General features: G+C 48.6%; 3 protein-coding genes and 1 long non-coding RNA gene across 5 annotated transcripts in view; 2 read left to right on the top strand and 2 right to left on the bottom strand.

Annotated features, from left to right (window-relative positions):
- The window catches only part of fgd1 (FYVE, RhoGEF and PH domain containing 1), a 17,336-nt gene extending 7,987 nt beyond the window's left edge, over positions 1-9,349 (bottom strand). The window contains exons 1-4 of the mRNA XM_076140666.1: positions 8,109-9,349; positions 1,385-1,678; positions 934-1,144; positions 73-862 (exon numbers count right to left, since the gene is read on the bottom strand). Of these exons, the coding sequence (XP_075996781.1) occupies positions 73-862; positions 934-1,144; positions 1,385-1,678; positions 8,109-8,292 (1,479 nt within the window). The 5' untranslated portion in view covers positions 8,293-9,349. The remainder of the gene's footprint in view (positions 1-72; positions 863-933; positions 1,145-1,384; positions 1,679-8,108) is intronic.
- Positions 9,350-10,354: 1,005 nt separating this feature from the next.
- LOC142990798 (uncharacterized) lies at positions 10,355-12,305 on the bottom strand. The gene is made up of 6 exons (XM_076140670.1): positions 12,014-12,305; positions 11,708-11,804; positions 11,196-11,367; positions 11,058-11,107; positions 10,681-10,971; positions 10,355-10,396 (listed from the first exon to the last, which is right to left on the bottom strand). The coding sequence occupies exons 2-6, from the start codon at positions 11,792-11,794 to the stop codon at positions 10,355-10,357; spliced, it is 642 nt and encodes a 213-aa protein (XP_075996785.1). The 5' UTR covers positions 11,795-11,804; positions 12,014-12,305.
- Positions 12,306-14,987: 2,682 nt separating this feature from the next.
- On the top strand, positions 14,988-17,293 carry LOC142990797 (uncharacterized). Its single transcript, XR_012960830.1, has 4 exons — positions 14,988-15,193; positions 16,010-16,112; positions 17,055-17,132; positions 17,250-17,293. It is a non-coding gene; the product is annotated as an uncharacterized LOC142990797 (long non-coding RNA).
- A 400-nt stretch (positions 17,294-17,693) lies between these two features.
- Positions 17,694-19,578, top strand: LOC142990796 (killer cell lectin-like receptor subfamily B member 1C). Of its 2 annotated transcripts, none has more exons than XM_076140668.1 (4): positions 17,694-18,180; positions 18,265-18,419; positions 18,637-18,755; positions 18,895-19,578. In XM_076140668.1, the coding sequence occupies exons 1-4, from the start codon at positions 17,748-17,750 to the stop codon at positions 19,019-19,021; spliced, it is 834 nt and encodes a 277-aa protein (XP_075996783.1). In that variant the 5' UTR covers positions 17,694-17,747; the 3' UTR covers positions 19,022-19,578. The 2 variants fall into 2 exon arrangements, with proteins under 2 accessions (XP_075996783.1, XP_075996784.1); XM_076140669.1 differs by having other exon boundaries at positions 18,840-19,578.
- Positions 19,579-20,000: the final 422 nt, after the last annotated feature.

Genomic DNA, 20,000 nt, shown 5'->3' with positions numbered 1-20,000 from the left:
CCATTGAAATGAGTCTGAGGGTGGCTGAGATGAAGAAGAAGACATATCTGTCTGTCTGGCTGCCTGTCTCACCTCAGCAGAGTCCTGTCTGTCTGTCTTGACCGGGGGCAGGACCACCATCAGCTCCGTGTCCTCCTCTTCCTCGTCCAGGTCGCTGTCTCCCTCCTCAGAAAGCTCCCTCCTCCTTCTCCTCGCCCTCCCCCTTGCCTCCTCCTCCTCCCCCTCCCCGGCATAGGAGGAGGAGCTGGAGAGGCGGGGCAACAGAGCGGGGCTACACGGGTAAGCCACACCCCCGTCGTCCACTCCCACAAAGCAGAGCTCCTCGCTGTGCGACGGCGAGCTGATGCTGTCGATGCCGCTGTCCCTATTGGCCAGCTTTCCGTCCGTCTGTGAGGAGGGGAGGGACAGACGCTCGGAGGGGAGCTCTGATTGGCTGTCAAGCAGCTGCAGGTGCTGCTCTGAATGTTGCTCTGTCTCTACGGCAACCGCGTCCTCATCCAGGTGTTTCTCTGAGGCGCTGTAGCCCGACTCCATGGAGAGACGCTTCTGCTGAAGATCATCCTGACACGCCGCCACCAGCTCCTCCTCCTCATCATCATCATCATCATCATCACCATTGTCACTATGCAGACGGCCCTGTCCTTCCTCTGTGGGCTCTTCCTCATCATCACCTCCCTTTGTGATGCCAGCAGCCTCCCCAGCGTTGATAGGTGGAGTCGAGGGTGGCGATGATGGTACCGATGGCGGTTTTGGCGGTGATGAAGGTCGGGAGCAGGAGGAGGATGTGGCGTCGGGGAGACGAGGGGGCGTGGCTGAGCACAGCGCCGCCCCTGTGATGTCAGGAACCACGATGATTTGCTCGCTGCACAAACAAACAGGATTCATTTATAAAAGCAGGAGCGTCATTATTTCCTCTGACCAATCAGAACTCACCGCTCAAACTTCTCAATGAGTGACATCACACAGGTGGGGGAGGAAGTCCCGTCAGCGCAGCACGGCAGGTTGCTGGGTGGAGTCCGCCCTCCTCGGGGGTCTGCTGGGAGGGGTCGGCAGGGCGGTGGGGGTGGGAGGGGCTTCTCTGGAGCTCGGGGGCGTGGCCTTGACACACCTGCCTGCTGCTGGAGGTGGGGGGGCTTCGGGGGGACTTGGGGGATAACATGTTGATTAGAGACGTCAATGTTATAGTAATGGATAAAGAGATCAATCATTTCACACAATACATCATTTTTGCATTTATTGATTTCTAATTACTAGCTTCTGTCAAAACTCTGTGCTAGCCTAGCCACTGTGCTGTGACGTTTCCTTGTTTCCACATTAGAAGAATAGCTTCAGAATAGCTTTTATCTGAGTCACAGAATAAGAGGCCTTGGTTGAACTCTGTTACCCTGAGGTTTGGGTCCAGGTAGCGGCGGCCTGCTCTTGCTCGGTGGCATTATTGTAGCAGCAGGAAGCTCCGGTGGTCCTGTTTCGTTAACTGAGCAACGCCGCTCCTGCGTTTCCAGAGGGTGGGGCTCAAAATGCCCCGCCCCCTCTTCCAGAGAGCTGGGGCACGGGTCCGAGCCCAGCTGCTCAGGAATGTCAGCGTCCATCAGCGCCCCCTGGTGGCTGCATGGAGAGCAGGGCGGCTCCAGAGAGAGGCTCTTTGTCTGCAAGCTGGGACTGGAGGAGGAGGAGGGGCCTGAGGGGGCGGGGACAGTGACAGGAAGTCAAGGTTGACCTTTTATGACATCAAAGTCTCTATCACCAAATACATGCTAAGATTTTGTGGGCGTGGCCTCATATACATGTACAAACCAGCTCTCACACACTCACACACACACACACACACACACAGAGAGAGAGAGAGAGAGAGAGATTATTAAAAACCCTTTGTTTTGCTTTACAGGCTCTTGTGCTTCTTTACTTCCTAAGCCAAAGCATTTGTTTCTTCTCCCAACCCTCAATCAGACCCTCAGTCAAAGCCCCGCCCCCTACCAGCTCTACACAGGAGCATCCTGGACCTGGTGTTAGTTAGACCTTGTCCTCCTCCCTCTTGATTCAGATATGCTGACCCTTCTATTGGTCCCCTCGGTGGAGGAAGAACAGTCAACCTACAGCCACAGCGTCGAGGCAACCAGGCTATTAGCTACCAGAACACGCCCCCTATAGGAAGGCTGGGGCAGCAACCATTTCCACTGAGACAACCTTACACACACCTTCTCCTCTAATCCCTCACAATGTTCCTCCTCATAACCCCCAACACCTTCATCCTATCCTTCCCCCACTGCAGACCCCCCAGGTAGACCGGGCACCAGTAAGGCCTCAGACACACCCCTCTGTGTGTTTCACCCTGAATGAGACCTCCAGGGACTGTGAACATGAAGACCTGTGTCCTCAGGGCCTGGACCTGTCTGAGTCTCACAACCTTTACAACATTACATTACACTACATTACATTACATTACATTACATTACATTACATTACATTACATTACATTACATTACATTACATTACGATCATTCAGCAGACGCTTTTTTCCAAAGCGACTTACATTACATCACCACCCTTCGCAGAGGGGGGAGCGATTAAGGTTTCGGTGCCTTGCTCAGGGGCACCTCGGCAGGGGCTCAAACGGGCGACCCTCCGGTTCCAAAGCGGAAGCTCTACCCACTGAGCCACTGCCTCCCCCAGAACATTAGTTCTTCTTCTAACATTTGATTGGTAATGAGAGGCGGAACACCTGAGATGGTCCCTCTGGTTTAAGGTGCAGCCAGAGGGGACACCTGAGAGAGAGAGGGAGAGAGGGAGAGAGAGAGAGAGAGAGAGAGGGAGAGAGGGAGAGAGAGAGAGAGAGGGAGAGAGAGAGAGAGAGAGAGAGGGAGAGAGAGAGGGAGAGAGAGAGAGAGAGAGAGAGAGAGAGAGGAGAAGCTGTGTGGTGTGTTTTGGTTGTTTGGTTATTTCCTGGGTGCTGATTGGCTGTCAGGATCAATCATAGGGGTTCTGGTTCTGGTTTCGGTTGAGGACTTAAACTCTTTAACTCAGTTTTATTCCCACGTCATGTTGCTCTTCATACATGTCACATGTTACAAAGTCTCATGTGGTCAATCAATAATCAATATGTAAACACTGAAATCACACTGAAGAATTTAAACTGCATTAACCACTTCCTGTCTGTGCTTCCAATCAGAGGGCTGCACACTTCCTGCTGCTATCAATAGACCTCCATAAACACACACACACTCACACACACACCATCTGCTTAGCCTGTTGATGCTTTCCCATGACCTCCTGCATCATGTTCACATCTGTGAAACACGCGTGTCCTCAGGCTTCACACACATTTCTCATGTATGATCTCTATGTGCTGGAACATGAGACCATCATGTTTATACATCCAATCATCAATAACTATGATCAATCAGCTCAACAATGTCTTTAAACATGTAAGCCTGTGTTACATGTTAAAGTGAAGACGCAGTGTATTGGCACCATGTTGCACACGCGTGTGATCTGGGCTTAGATGACGGTCCAAACAGAACCTGGAGGTCTGACTGCAGGTGAGGATTCAGACAGCAGGAGTGAAGGGAAACATGGAGACAGATGCTGCAGAGAGCACACACACACACACACACACACACACGCGCACACACACACACACACACACACACACACACACACCAACATGTGCTTCCAGCTAAAACATGCAAACATCCACCCAACAGAGAGAGAGAGAGAGAGAGAGAGAGGGAGAGATAGAGAGAGAAAGAGACAGAGAGAGGAGAGAGAGAGAGAGAGGGAGAGAGATAGAGAGAGAAAGAGACAGAGAGAGGAGAGAGAGAGAGAGAGAGAGAGAGAGAGAGGGAGAGAGACAGAGAGAGAGAGAGCAGCATGCAGTCATCACACACACACACAAACACACATGTTTACATTCAGCTTCCACTGAAAGGTTCCAGGTTCAGGCTCAGTCTAATTAATGGACATATCGATGCAGACACACACACACACACACACACACACGTCCATGTCTCCATTGTAGAGCGTCGCCCCATGAGAACGCTTAACCTACACCCCTCCCCCTCTGCTCACACACACACACACACACACACTGTGATATATGTAGCAGGCAACATGTCAGAGCAGCCGGCAGCAGATCCTCCTAACAGAGCAGCATAGAGGAGCTGCACAGAGCGACACTGCTGCTTCAGTCTCAGCATTGATGCAGCAAGCTGCACACACACACACACACACACACACTTGACTCTGCTCTGATGAGTGACAGCTGATCACTCACAGGTTCATGAGTGACAGAGACATTTGACCACGCCCCCTCACCTATATCCCATCAGCTGTGCTCCATTTACATCACACACACATTTAACACACCTAACACTTCATTTGTTCTTCTGTGTGTGTGTGAATGTGTGTGTGTGTGGGGGGGGGTGGTTATGTGTGTGTGTGCAGCAGGGAAGGAAGACAGACAGACAGACAGACAGGCAGTTGATTGAGAGAGACAGAGAGGGAGAGAGGGAGAGAGAGAGAGAGACAGAGAGACAGAGCGAGACAGAGACAGAGACAGAGACAGAGAGAGAGACAGACACACACACACACACACACACATCTGTCAGACGCAGTCTCCATGCGGTCATGTAGCCTACATTCACTGCAGAGATGTCGGTCAGTGTGTGCGCGGGCATGCGCGCCGGAGTGCGCGCATAACCCCCCCCCCCAACCCACACACACACACACACACCATCCTCATCCTCATCCTCATCCTCATCCTCTTCCTCTTCCTCCTCATCATCATCATCATCATCATAGTTACAGTGATTATTTCTCTGTTATAAATATGAATAAGCGTGACGCGCGTGCATCATCCGGTTGCACGGACGCTGCGGTGAGGCTGCGGTGCAGATGTGCGGCGCGGTGCGGCGCGGTGCGTGGATCACTCACCCCGCGTCACGCTGCTTCTGTCCATGTACATCGCGCAGCAAAACACCAATCCGGTCATTAAAGAGACGTTGGTGCGGGAGAGAGAGCGGCTCTCCCGGTCCACAGCACCGAAACACACACACACACACACACACACACACAGCGGCCCGGAACGGAACGGTTCCGACCGAAGAGAGAGAGAGAGAGAGAGAGAGAGAGAGAGAGAGAGGGAGAGAGAGAGGCTGCTGGTTTCAGGAGGAATATGTAGGTTAAACGTGCTTGGTCTGCTTTAGAGGGTTGCCCGCTGTGTGAGCGGCGGGCGGGGTGAGCCAGAGAGGGGGGGAGACGGAGTGAGAGAGAGAGAGAGAGACAGACAGACAGACAGAGAGAGAGAGAGAGAGAGAGACAGAGAGAGACAGAGAGAGAGAGAGAGACAGAGACAGAGACAGAGAGAGAGAGAGAGAGAGAGAGAGACAGAGAGACAGACAGAGAGAGAGGGAGAGCAGAAGAGTGATCATTTTACTCTTTCACTCTCTCTGTATTTATCTCCATTTTGGTTTCCTTGACAACACCTGATGTGTCTGAGTTCAGCTCTAGCAGGTGGAGATGCAGCCTGTAGGGGGAGGAGCTACTGACCATGCACATGTAGCTCCTCCTCCCTCTGAGCTTCACTTCATGTTTATACACAGAGTACAGACAGACAGACAGACAGACAGACAGACAGACAGACAGTGGTACTGTCTCAGGTACCGACCAGAAGGTGTGTCAGGTAATTAAAGTGGCCTCTTTGTTTTGCTTCTTTGCAGCAAGCAGCAGCCGAGCAGCACTGTTGCTAGGCGACCATAGAGTTACAATGTGTGAAATGATTTATTTCTTTAGTAAACGGCTGTGAGCTTCAGTCAGAAAGACACAGCTCACCTTTAACACGCAGCCTGAAGCTCCGCCCACCAAGGCCCCGCCCACTCAGAGGCTCTGTGGAGCTCAACCCACAACACATATATGAGCTTTAATCTGTGTGTACATGGACACACACACACACACACACACACAAACACACACAAACATCCCCCAACCATCTGCCACACACACACTCACACACACACACACACTTGGACAGCTGCATTGTCCATACATTTTTATTTATTTCTATTTATCTTATATCTCATTTAAAGAGTCACATATTTTTTAAACACATTTCGAGCTCACTGCAATCAAGCGCACCCTGTTGACTTCAGCTGTGACGGACAGCTTAAACCCATCTAGCTCCACCCCCCTGTGTGTCAGAGCCACATCACCACTGTAAGGAGCTGCTGAGCTCCAGGAGCCAGGGTGGACAAATCAAACACACCCAGGGAAGTGAGCCTGCTTCAGGGTCACACACACACACACACACACACACTCTTCTCTCAGACGTCTCCTCTCTGTCAACATGTATTATATGAGTGCTGACTGCCAGCATGAGCTCAGGCTCAGGCTCCGCCCCCTCCTGCATCAGACGTAACTCAACACACCCAATTCTTCCCCACATCTGAGGGTTGCAAAAACAAACGCACCCCTGTCATCCTCAGCAGGAGCGTGGAGGAAGAGGTGAGACCACACCCTGACCTCTGACCTCACAGAACACACACACACACACACACAGCTCCCTTCCTCCACAACAACAGTGCAGTGACCCAGTGACCTCAAGAGAGAGAGGCTCGCCCGTCCATCCTCCACGACATTGATTCATCTCACAGCTGGCCTGCACTAACACGCGTGTAAGGCAGAACATGGCTGAGGTGTGTTTGTTGTTGTTGGTTATGTTTCATGATAAGAGCTTCAGTGCAGGATGCGTTGGATGTGTGTGTGTGTGTGTGTCATTGTGTGTTTTCTCAATTTCTCATTTCCTCTTCTTCTCATCAACATCTCATGGAGAAAAAGAACAAATAATTCCTGTAACCTAAAGTGAAGTTTGTGCTGGTTTCCCCGTTTCCCACCCACACACACACCCACACACACACACCCACACACACACCCACACACACACACCCACACACACACACCCACACACACCCACACACACACACACACACACACACACACACACACACACACACACACACACACACACATCATTCCTGTGCAGCAGCTGAATCTCTGGTCTATATTTAAGCAGCGGCTCTCATTCATATCTGCTCCTATCTGCCTCTACATGTCCTGCACGGCATGCTGGGAGGCCGGGGGGCGGGGGGGGGGGGGGTGTAATGTCACACACACTTACAGCAGTCAGAGGTCAGAGGGTCAGTGACTGACAGTGACAGTGACAGTCCGTCTCACTTTACCCTTCACTCTTATTTATCTGTTACTTTAAAGAGTTAAAACATAAATGACCTAGAACCAAACCAGAACCAAACCAGAACCAAACTAAAGTCACACCATCATCTCATCTGTGCTCTTTGCTCAGTCGCTCTAACTTTAGGAAGAAAGTCTGGATTTAAACTCAGGTGTTCATGTTGGATGGTTGATTGTGGAGCACAAAGGAATGATTGAAGATCTGATGAGTTAAAGTCTGTAAAGGAGAGTGAGAAGACGAAGGAGTGATGATGAAGATGAGGAAGCAGCTTCATGCAGGTCAACTCATATTTTCATTCTTTTCATGTTTCTGTTTTTCTGCTGGAACAGGAAGTACAATGACACACACACACACACACACACACACACACACACACTCACACACACACACACAGGTAAGAAGCCTCTGACTCCTCTTCCTCTTCCTCTTCCATTCCAGGACAGAAAACCACAGTCGTCCTCTCCCTCGGTTTTCTAAAATTCCTATAGTCCAAAATTTTCCGAGAGATGGAATTCATAACATGTTTCCATCTTCATCACACACACACACACACACACACACACACACATACTGCTAAACTTGGATGTATCATGTGATGTGAGAGAGAGACAGAGACAGAGGGAGATACAGTCAGATCCATACTGAGTGAACATCTGTACTGATATACTGAGACTGAGTCTGAGTCTGAGTCTGAGTCTGAGTCTGAGTCTGAATTCAGATCTCTCTGCTGGTTTCTGATCAAATGGATCTGACAATGTTGGAGAACCTGCCAGAAAATTCCAGACCTGAATCGCAACCAACATGTGGTCTCTCCTGGCTCAGGTACACAAACCCTTCAGCTCTTACTCATACTCTTACGCACACTGACCTGTCCTGTGGGGGGCGCCGCTGCTCGTCTGCTGCCCTGGCGCCGTCCCAGCGGGGCTCAGATGGTAGGAGAACCTCATGGTTCCGAACTGACTGGAGAAGGAGGGAGATGGAAGAGGAGGAACGGGAGGAAGAGGAGGAACACCGAACCCGAGCAGAGCGCTGCGAGGCCGATTCAGCTGCATGCCGACCCCCACGTGGACCGGAGTGGAGGTCAGGCTGCACCCGCACAAGGCTCAGTCTGTAGGTGAGGAGATCAAGCTGCGTCTGTGCCAGTATGAGGGCAAAGGCCAAAGGTCAAGCATCGAGTACTCAGTTCAATGTGAACCTGCAGAGAGCGAAACCTTTACCCATACGAGGGTCTGGCTGTGGGACAGGAAGTCAATCTGGAGACACATCTGCTGAAGAGAACTGAAGAGGTGAAGTGTTCAAACGTTCATCTGTATCAACATCTGGATCTTTATGTTCTCAGGATGCTTTTGAAAATGAAGCAGCTCCTCCTTGGACTTTATGCTGGATCCATGTGGAGGAGAAGTAAGCAGCTAGATCATCACAGACAGGAACAAGCTAACGTGCTTCTGAGACCTGAGAGGCCGTGAGCCGAGTTTGAGTCCCGCTCGTCCCCGTTTGAACCCCGGCTGAGGTCACATCTCCTCATCGCACAGCTCCTGTGTGAGCAGAGGAAGAAAAAAGAGACCACAGAGAAATCATCTGCCAGCAGGTCGCCGGTTCAAATCCGTCCCACATCTTCCTCTCCGTCACCCTCCCTCTCTCTCTCCCATCCTTCCTTCTTTCTCTTTGTCTCTAAAGACACAGATCTTTCAAACGGAGCTCCATCTCCACCGACCCCAGCATGGCAAAGAGGGGAATCGATCCAAACACCAGCTGAAGGTGTGAGGAACCAGAGGAGTCCTCTTATCTGAGCACTCCTGAGCTGCTGGCTGGACAGCTGTTCTTCATTTCCTGCTGACGGGTAATAGTTGGAGTCAGAAAATTAAAAGTTACTTTCCACAAACGGATGAATATCTTCTCGTCTCCAGGTTTCCTTCTAACTTCCTCTTCCTCTCTGCATTCCTCCTGAAGCTTTAGTCCAAAATATGCTAACTCAGCTTTCCCCCTTCAAGCTCCAAACGCTCTGGTTTCTCCTCCACTTCTCACTCCTCCTGTTCCTCCTCCTCCAATTGAAGACTCTCACTCTCTCTCTCTCTCTCTCTCTCTTTCCTTCGGTCACTCTGTCTTTTGGCTGGAAGCTTCAGGCTTTGTGTGAAAAACTGATCTGAGCTGCAGATCAACACCACAGCTCCTCCTCCTTCATCCAGACATCTGAAACCTCCAGCAACCCCCAGACGACAGGAGGAAGGGGGGGCCTTCCTCCTGTCGTCTGTTTCTCATTTTCTCTGCCTCTTTTTTCTTTTCTGAGGCTGAAATTTGAAGCAAAAGAAAAACCGACAGAAAATTCCTGAAGTTTTTATTTTCCTGCTTTCTTTCCAGGAAATGGAGTCGGAAAAAAGAGTGAGAGAAAGAGAGAGAGAGAGAGAGAGAGAGAGACAGAGAGAGAGAGACAGAGACAGAGACAGGGAGAGAGAGAGAGAGAGAGAAAGACAGAGAGAGGGAGTCAGAGAGAGAGACACACAGAAAGAGAGACACACACACAGAGACACAGAGAGAGAGAGACAGAGAGAGGGAGTCAGAGAGAGAGAGAGACACACAGAAAGAGAGACACACACACAGAGACACAGAGAGAGAGAGACAGAGAGTCAGAGAGAGAGACAGAGACAGAGAGAGAGAGAGAGAGAGACAGAGAGACAGAGAGACAGAGACAGAGACAGAGAAAGACAGAGAGGGAGTCAGAGAGAGAGAGACACACACAGAAAGAGAGACACACAGAGAGAGACATAGAGAGAGAGACAGAGACAGAGACAGAGAGAGAGAGAGAGAGAGACAGAGAGACTGACAGCAGTTTGTGAAACATAAAGTAAGTTAAAGCTAAAGAGTCTTTGCATGTTTGAGTCTAAGCAGCTCCTCTTTATGACTTGAACTCTTATTGTGGCAGATTTGTTTTCCTCTATGAACTCAGAACTATAAAGTGACGTAACGCGCCCCCTAGTGGACAGGAAGCAGTGCTGCAGCTTTGTGTTTCCATGACAGCAGGACACAAGGAGAACAGGAAGTTACATTCAGGTTTAAATCTTAAGCTTTATTCAGATCAATCACTCATAAATAAAAACATGTTTGTAACATAAAACTTTATTTCTCTGATCTTCTTCTGCTCCTCAGGCTGTAGGCAGGCTGGAGGAGGAGGAAGAGCATGAAGATGATGCTCACAGAACCAGATAACAAAGGTCAGAGCTGAGCTTACCACACACACACACACACACACACACACACACACACACACACACACACACACACACACACACACACACACACACACACACACACACACACACACACACACACACACACACACACACACACACACACACACACACACAACACACACACACACACACACACACACACACACACACACACACACACACACACACACACACACACACACACACACACACCTTTTTGTCCTCCACCAGGATGCTGTACACCAGAGGAGAGGAAGAGGAGGCAGGGGGGAGTCTGGATGAAGAGGAGCGACGTGGACGCCTCCCTGGACTCACAGGGACATTCTGGGGACACGGAGCAGTGAGACAGGACTGACCCACATGAGGGTGGTGAGACAGGGCTGAGCTGTCTGTGGCTGTGTTATAGGTCCACTCCTCCTCTTCCTCCTCCTGCTTCCCTCTTCTCCCCTCTTCTCTCCTCCTCCTCCTCCTCAGCTGCTCCTCCTCTCTGCTCTTTCTCTCCCTCTGTAGTGAGAGGAGAGTTGGTAGTTTGAATCCCTAAAACCCTTCAATGTCTCCATGGTGATAAAGTAAAGTGGATCTCAGCTCACCGTCACACAGACCGGATCCTCCAGGGTCCTCCTCTGCTCCCCCAGGCCCTCTGGAGACAGACAGGCAGGCAGAGAGACAGACAGACAGTGTGAGTATGAGTGATGAGTGACAGGCCTCTGAGGTGTTGTGGTCTGTACCTGCGTGCAGCAGCGCCTCCTGCAGGCGGCTCTGTGTCTCTCTGAGCTGCTGCAGAACCTCCAGACTCTGCTGGACCGGGTCTCTGTACCGAACACACACACACACCACGACACACAGCGCAACACACACCATGACCTGCCGCAACACGCTCACATACACACTGACAAGCTCCTACACACACACACACACATATAAGATGATAAACAGACCAGATCATAAAAATGTTAAGAGGCAGAAACACCAAGTCTCTCTCTCTCTCTCTCTCTCTCTCTCTCTCTCTCTCTCTCTCTCTCTCTCTCTCTCTCTCTCTCTCTCTCTCTCTCTCTCTCTCTCTCTCTCTCTCTCTCTCTCTCTCTCTCTCTCTCTCTCTCTCTCTCTCTCTCTCTCTCTCTCTCTCTCTCTCTCTCTCTCTCTCTCTCTCTCTCTCTCTCTCTCTCTCTCTCTCTCTCTCTCTCTCTCTCTCTCTCTCTCTCTCTCTCTCTCTCTCTCTCTCTCTCTCTCTCTCTCTCACCATGTGTTTGTGTTCAGGACAGTCAGAGTTCATCACATACTGGTGAATCTTCCTCTCCAGGTAGAAGTTTAGACACACCAGAGCCATTAAGAGCAACCTACACACACACACACACACACACACACACACACACACACACACACACACACACACACACACACACACACACACACACACACACACACACACACACACACACACAACACACACACACACACACAGGTGTTATGTGGCTGACAGCTCCTCCTCCCCATCCTGAGCCAGGAGGTGGAGCTTGAGTGCAGGAGGAGGAGGGGGAGGAGCTACCTGGCGGGGGAGGAGCGTGGCGTGGCGGTGAGGAGGAAGGAGGAGCACAGAGCAGCAGCGTTGTAGAGGCAGGAGCTCAGACTGTGAGCCTCTGTCAGCAGGAAACTCTGCAGGAAGGAAACTCTGTTAAAGAGCTCAGAGAGCGACACCTGCTGCTCTGTGGAGACACGGCTGAGCTCAGAGAAGACAGAGCGGAGACCTGAGGGACACACAGAGGAGGAGAGGGAGAGTGTGTGTGTGAGCCTCTGTAGAGTCTGTGTGTGTGTGTGTGAGCCTCTGTGTGTGTGTGAGCCTCTGTGTGTGTGTGTGTGTGTGTGTGTGTGTGTGTGTGTGTGTGTGTGTGTGTGTGTGTGTGTGTGTGTGTGTGAGTGTGTGTGTGTGTGAGCCTCTGTAGAGTCTGTGTGTGTGTGTGTGAGTGTGTGTGTGTGTGAGCCTCTGTAGAGTGTGTGTGTGTGTGTGTGTGTGTGTGCGCCTCTGTAGAGTGTGTGTGTGTGTGTGTGTGTGTGTGTGTGTGTGTGTGTGTGTGTGTGTGGTGTGTGTGTGTGTGTGTGTGTGTGTGTGTGTGTGTGTGTGTGTGTGTGTGTGTGTGTGTGTGTGTGTGTGTACATGTGAGTGTGTGTACTTGTGTGTATGCGTTTGTGTGCATGTGTGTGTGCGTGTTTGTGTTTTTGTGCATGTGTATGTGTGCATGTGTGTGTGCATGTGTGTGTGTTTGTGCCTGCGCGTGTGAGTGTGCATGTGTGTATGTTTGTGTGTGTGTGTGTGTATGTGTGTGTGTGTGTATGTGTGTGTGTGTATGTGCTTTTGTGTGTGTGTGTGTGTGTGTGCGTGTTTGTGCGTGTGTGTGTGCATGTATTTGTTTGCAAATGACATAATGTGTGACTCCAATCAAGATGAATTCATCATCATCATCATCTTGTTTGTTTGGTGATGTGCTCTTTCAATTGTAGCATCTTAATACACTCATATTTTTACACAGACCGACACTGACGTTATGAGCAGGAAACCACCCCTACACACTCACACGCACACGCACACAGACGCACACACATCCAGTAGGCCCACACTGTATCTACTGACACTTTCTCCACTGATTCTTAATTAGTTCATTTTCTTTATTTTAGCTTTTTACCACTTCTCCCTTCAGCTTTGTCATCAAACTTTTGCTTTTGTGTATGTTTGCTATGTGTGTGTATTGGTGTGAGGGAGCCATGCATCTGTACTTAATACTAACAAAATCTCCCTTACCTGGATTTGACTCGTTTCCAGAACTTTATGCTCGCTGATAAAATGTAAATCTTAGTCCCACACAATAAAATACTGTGCAAGTATGAAAGTGGAAGAAATTTAAGATACTTTATTAATCGTCATTTTGCATGCAATTCACAGCAAATCGCATGCAATTGAAATTTATCTTGCACCCCCTCATATCACAGACACACAAACACATGCATCACAGAGGGGTGCAGGGCAGCCATTATACAGTGCCCGTGGAGCAGTGTTAGGGGTCAGTATCAGTTTGTGGTTATTATATAAAACATGCATGTGTTTATGATTACAATGTTGTGTTACCTTTGTAAATAACAATAAATAATCCTGCACACATCGTTCTTGTCTTTCATCCATCTGGTGTTTGGTCACAACAACGCAAACACACCAGACACTGCAGCTGTTTATTGAGTTTAGTTTGAGTGTGTGTCTGTCTCTCTCTGTCTCTGTCCCCGTCTCTCTGTCTCTCTCTTTCTCTCTCTCTCTCTCTCTCTCTCCCGGCTCTCTCCCCGTCTCTGTCTCTCTGTCTCTGTCTCCCCTCTCCGTCTCTGTCTCCCCTTTTCTGTCTCTCTCTCTCTCTCTCCCTGTCTCTGTCTCTCTGTCTCTCTCTCTCTACCCGTCTCTCTCTCCCTGTCTCTCTGTCATGTTCAAAATTCTTCTTCAGGCCAGCAACAAGGACTTCTTCCAGTAGAGAGAGAGAGAGAGAGAGAGAGAGAGAGAGAGAGAGAGAGAGAGAGAGAGAGAGAGAGAGAGAGAGAGAGAGAGAGAGAGAGAGAGAGGTCAGACTGAAGCTGTTTATGAAGCAGTAGAGGTTAAAGTTGTGTCACAGAGTATTTGACTCAGCTGAGGTCTCATGCTGCTTCAGTGCTCCACAGACTTCACTCAGTCATCTGTCCACATTTACACAACATGAGCCCCGAACCTTGGATTTCCATACAATATATACTATTCAATGTGTGTGTGTGTTCTTGGTTGGTGTTGGTTTGTGATTGGTGCACAGGCGAGTCCACGCCTCTCGCCACACGATTCCTCTTCTCACATCCTGTGCATTGCAGATAGTATAGAAGTGGTGCATCTTCCCGTATGTGTGGATGGTTTGCCAGCGGTGGTCTTCTTCCTCTCTTGCTGGCGATGTAACCTTTATCACTTATACATTTCCCTTCATTGGAGTTTGTTATTGAGCTTCCTGTTGAACATACGTGTGCTTTCCAGAATCTCTTCTCTGTGAGGCTCTTATGTTGGAGGCCCACTTGAGGCCTTTACACTCACACAGTACTTTTCACGAGGTCACAGCCGCCTAGTTACTGTGAGATCCTCTTTACCAACCACACTTTAGATTGATTAAATGTAGAAGAGTAAGTAAGTATTAAGCTAAGTGTGTTTCTGTCTGCTATGCCACTGATACACAATGATATGAGACTTTGAAGACCCATGTTTTGACTTTCTTAGTATCATAGTTTACACATAGAGACAATTCTCAATGAGCAAGCACAGATATGGAATGAATACAAATAAAACACTCTTCAACAGATAGCAAGATGCAGAACTGAGCCGTGTTCAAACAAACGCCCGAAACAAACTTATTAGCATTCAGAGTCCTCTGTCTCTGTGCACTGTTACGGTCATGGCATGGGTGGTGTGTGTGTGTGTGTGTGTGTGTGTGTGTGATGTACATTCACAAGTCACTCCCTTTTAGTGACACAGATGAGATGATCACATATGTTCAACCAAAAGCAGAAGTACCAGTTGAAAGCTGCAGCCGCGCAGACAGAGAAGCCTCCACTCTTCCTCACTCAGACACACACTCACACTCTGCAGCCATGCAAGAGGGCAACGTCACCTACGCCTTGGTTCAGTTCAAGAAATTCCTGAAGCCCCCCGCAGCATCAGCATCAGCATCAGCATCAGCAGGTGGGTGATCCTCTCAGAGGTTTAGGCTGTGTAACTTTTGGACCTAAATTGCTTTGCTGTGAAAAAACAAAAAAAGACAGAAAATCACCATCAGAAACATTTTGCTGTCATGTGATGTTCTAATGTAAAGGCCTATAGAGTCAGTTTGAAGAAGAAGGAGAAGAAGAAGAAGAAGAGGAAGAATCCAGTCCACTGGTACATTAAAGTGAGGTGATGCAGAACAGAGATGTATTTGTTCAGAACAACAAAAGAAGAGACGTTTCCGCTGCTTCCCTTTTTTAGAAACACAAACGTTGTCCTCATCCTCCATGTTCCCATGGTGACGAGTGTGAAGTTCAGAGAACAACACAGGAAGGGTCATGTTGTTATGTTATCTGTGAATGAATGAACTTTGCATAGAACCAACAACAAACTGTTCTCTGTTCCTGAAGTCCTATCATCTAGACCAGCCGTTCTCAAACTGTGGTACGTGTACCACCAGCGGTACGCGGGCTCACTGTAGTGGTACGGTGCGGAGGAATCAAATATCTATAAAAAATATCTGAACCATGAGATAATTGAAATGCGACTTAAATAGGTTTAGCCTTTCATAAATGTTTGCACACGGCACACTACTAACCTTACTGATAGTAGCGCTGCGTGCAGAGGTGAAGTAAAAGGAGGAGGATGTTTCAAGCATCCTGGACGACTGTGAGCTGAGTGCTAATGTTAACACAGCGCTTTCGAAATTTCCGCTGCGGTGGAACGCAGCAGTTTTGGGGGGGGGGGGGGTTTCGACAATTGCGATCTGCCGGTCTGTCTTGCGGACTAATTAAGGGAAGTTGGATAATTTCCCACGGCACACCTGACGATCTCTCGCGGCACACCGGTTGAAGAACACTGGGTTAAAGCACTTCGTATCGTGCCAGCCTCAAAGCCGGTAAGCTGCACACAATTGGTGAACTAATGTCACATTGTCACGGAGAGTACGAGCCGTGGCAGATGACTTTAGGAAGACACTGATTGAACACATTAAAAGTAGTTGCTATTATTCCATCGAACTGGACGAGACTGCTGATGATGCAGGTTTGGCCAATTGACTTGTTTCTGTCAGATATGAACAGGGGGACTTCCCTGTTCTGTCAGGCCTATAAGAGTTATAAATGCTGTGTGTTGAAGTACAGTTGTTTGTGTTTTTTGACTGAAATGCAGTTGTTATTAATGTTCTCACATGCTGTGTGTGTGTGTGTGTGTGTGTGTGTGTGTGTGTGTGTGTGTGTGTGTGTGTGTGTGTGTGTGTGTTTGTGTGTGTGTGTTCATATGAGAGAGTTCTAGTACCAATTTGTACAATGTGTCTGTGACTGACAAAGGTCAAAGTAGATACTATTCTTATGAGAAATTAATTTGCTTCCTGTGTGTATTTTACATAGCAGCTGAATAGGGTCGGCCTACGCTACTGTATTTTAACATGGGCCATAGTGGAGGTACTTGGAGAGCCAAGAATGTTCTGAGGTGATACCTGATGTAAAAAGTTTGAGAACCACCAGTCTAGAGAAAGTGATGACATCGTGTCTGAATTATTCATCGTCATGGTATCGGGGCCTTGAATGTCCGCACATATTAATGAAAAAAACAATACCAAAGGAAACGGGTTCATCCTCAGGGATCATGATCGCCCAGCAGATTTCATAATAATCTGGATCCCTAGGGTCCCTCAGTCTGCATGACACACTCAGACTCAGCCTGTATGCAGGTATGCAGGCATCAGCCATCACCAAGTGAGAGCAGGATTACTGCATTCATGAACTGTTCAGTGTTTAAACAGCAGTAGATAAGCAGATTAACCACTGGATCCTCTTTCTTCTTCTTCTTCTTTTCTCAGCCAAAAAGCAGGAGGAAACGGTGTATGATGAAGTGAAAGTGCAACGACCAACCACAAGCAACAAGACTGACACAGGCGGTAATCTGGACCATAATCGACACGCATCACATGGAGCGCTCTATGCAAATGCAGCACAAACCACAACTGCAGACGTGTCAGACATTTCATCTCATACTAGGTTTGTTTGTGCAACAGAGGGAAAAGCAGCCGGACAAAGCCGTTGTTACCAAATCCTGGCCTGGTGTGCAGGGAGTCTTTGTGTCCTGCTGCTGCTAGCCGTCATCGGTGCTGGTGGTCCACAGTAAGTTCACACACACACACACACACACACACACACACACACACACACACACACACACACACACAGTAATCCATGTGTGCACGCCGCCTCATCACTGCTGCTTTAAGAGGAAGAGTATAATGAGCTGAACTCAAGCTGTGTGTTCACTGGGTCAGAGGCTGCAGCTGCCAGATCCGTTTGTTTGTAGAAAGAACAGAGAGAGTTTGTGAGGTCAAACTAACCTGCAGCAGAAGAGGCAGGAGCAGCTTCTGACCAGGTCAAACACACTGAGAGGGTTTCCACCATCACTGTGTCCTAAAGGAGCTCCTGTTGTTTTCACAGTGATGACTCTTCATGGTGACACAAACGTTCAAAGTGACCTGACAGAGTTGAGAAACAACCAAACTGCTCTCATGAGGCTCAATCAGAACCTGACAGGAAGCATCAACAACCTGAACTCAGCCAATGAGAACTTAACAAATCAAATGGACAGTTTGAGGAGCGATGGCTTGAATCAGAAAGTCCAGATTGATGATCTGACTCGAGGCTATGCTGTCTTGGAGAAGAACAACACCGATCTGACTCGAGGCTATGCTGTCTTGGAGAAGAACAACACCGATCTGACTCGAGGCTATTCCGTCTTGGAGAAGAACAACACCGATCTGACTCGAGGCTATGCTGTCTTGGAGAAGAACAACACCGATCTGTCTGCAGATAACCAGATGCTGAAAGCAACCAACAGCAACTTCACCAAGCAAATAGAAAAGCTGCAGGAGGAGAAGAGGGAGCTGACCTTCACTGTGGCTCAGGAGACCATTGATGACTACTGCCCCAAAACTAATGAAGGTAAAGTTAGACACATGAATGATACTAACATCACAAACAATGATGTCATCTTCTTTATTGATTGTTCTTCATTGTCTTCTTTAGTGAGACAGTGTGTAGTTTGTCCAGACGGTTGGCTTCATAACAGCAAAAGCTGCTATGGAGTTATAGACGCATTTGATAGAAGCTGGGAAGAAGCTCGACAGGACTGCAGAGAGAAGAATTCAGACCTGGCTGTTATAGAAAGTGCAGCTGAACTGGTAAGAACACCATTTAAAAACCTAAAGATCTTTAGTGGCTGAGCTCTAATGTGTGTTTGGCTCTTCTTCATGTGGAAACACATTTACAGCCAATGGGAGGTTTCATAGAAAAGCATCAAACCTGAGAGACAAAGCCTAAATATGAAGATATATGTTCAGTCTATCTGTAAGAAAAGACTCTGTCATGACTCATAACTCATAACTCTGTCATCCTCAGGCTTACATGGTCAGCACATTCAGGTGGTTTTCACCCAGTGTAACCAGAGGCTCATGGATCGGTCTGGAGGTCTCTGATGGAAGCTGGAAGTGGGTTGATGGAACTCCAGTGGATGCAAGGTAAGAAACATTCCTGAACACCATCAATCATCAAAACCTGTCAGTCACCATCTTACCATCAGCTCCTTCCTGTTCCTCTCTCAGCTGGTTGAAGCTTCCTCCTCCTGTCCACGCTCACTGTGGATACTTTTACTTAGAGTCACCATCCATCACCACAGGAAGTTGTGACAGAAAGCAGCGATGGATCTGTGAAAAGAAATCTTTTTAGTCTCAAAACGCTTCGGCCACAACTGGGAGAGTCTGCAGGGATCATTGATTACATGTGAGGAGACATCAGCTGACTCATATCAAAGCAGGGTCTCAGTACTTCAGACTGTGTGTGTGTGTGTGTGTGTGTGTGTGTGTGTTGTGTGTGTGTGTGTGTGTGTGTGTGTGTGTGTGTGTGTGTGTGTGCGTGTGCGCGTATGCGTATGTGTGTGCGCGCGTGTGAGTGTGTGTGCGTGTGTGAGCGTGTGCTCGTGCGTGCGCGTGTGAGCATGTGCGCATGTGTGTGTGAGCGTGTGGGTGTGTGAGTGTGTGAGTGTGCGTGCGTGCTTGTGAGCGTTTGCGCAGGTGTGCGCGTGCGTGTAGCTGTGTGTGAGTTGTGTTTGAGTGCATGTATGTGAGCGTGTGGGTGTGTGTGTGGGTGGGTGGGAGTGTGTGTGTGTTTGTGTGTTTGTGTGTTTGTGTGTTTGTGTGTTTGTGTTTGTGTTTTTGTGCATGTGTGTGTGTGTGTGTGTGTGTGTGTGTGTGTGTGTGTGTGTATGTATGTGTGTGTGTGTGTGTGCATGTGTGTGTGTGTATTGTATGTGTGTGTGCGTGTGCGTGTGTGCATGTGTGTGTCTGCAAATGACATAACGTGTGACTTCAATCAAGATGAATCCATCTTCATCTTCATCATCATCTTCCTCTCATAAGTCACTTTGGATCAAAGCCTCTGTAAATGATGTCATGTAAATGTAAACTTTGTCTATTTCCTGTATCATTCTATTGTCACAACAGTTATACGACCAAATGTTATTGTAAGAAATCCGTGGCACAAACTCCTGTCAGAGTTTCACCGTTGTAGCTCCTTGGCCAGCAGGGGGTGCTGAAGGTCGCCTTCACATGAACTACAGCTCAAAGCCCTGTTCTTGCTTCTGATTGGTCCAGGGGAAAATCTATATGTAATGGTTTAATACAGGTCAGTATCAGTTGTGGTTATTATATAAAACATGCATGTGTTTATGATTACAATGTTGTGTTACCTTTGTAAATAACAATAAA

Source organism: Genypterus blacodes, unplaced genomic scaffold (genome assembly GCF_046128005.1).
Source record: "Genypterus blacodes isolate CSIRO-AG114 ecotype Tasmania unplaced genomic scaffold, CSIRO-AGI_Gbla_v1 ptg000757l_1, whole genome shotgun sequence".
In the NCBI taxonomy this organism is placed as follows: domain Eukaryota; kingdom Metazoa; phylum Chordata; class Actinopteri; order Ophidiiformes; family Ophidiidae; genus Genypterus; species Genypterus blacodes.
Note: the sequence above shows the minus strand (reverse complement) of the source record. Positions and strands in the feature narration are given on the sequence as shown.

Bases quoted from the DNA above. Each gene is read 5' to 3' on its own strand.
- LOC142990798 (XM_076140670.1), bottom strand. From the start codon at position 11,794: ATGGCTCTGGTGTGTCTAAACTTCTACCTGGAGAGGAAGATTCACCAG. The intron at 11,108-11,195 runs GTACAGACCACA...GTCTGTCTCCAG, and splicing joins GGAGGCGCTGCTGCACGCAG to AGGGCCTGGGGGAGCAGAGG. The intron at 10,972-11,057 runs GTGAGCTGAGAT...CTCTCACTACAG, and splicing joins AGGATCCGGTCTGTGTGACG to AGGGAGAGAAAGAGCAGAGA.
- LOC142990796 (XM_076140668.1), top strand. From the start codon at position 17,748: ATGAGGCTCAATCAGAACCTGACAGGAAGCATCAACAACCTGAACTCA. The intron at 18,420-18,636 runs GTAAGAACACCA...TGTCATCCTCAG, and splicing joins TAGAAAGTGCAGCTGAACTG to GCTTACATGGTCAGCACATT. The intron at 18,756-18,894 runs GTAAGAAACATT...TTTTACTTAGAG, and splicing joins GGAACTCCAGTGGATGCAAG to TCACCATCCATCACCACAGG.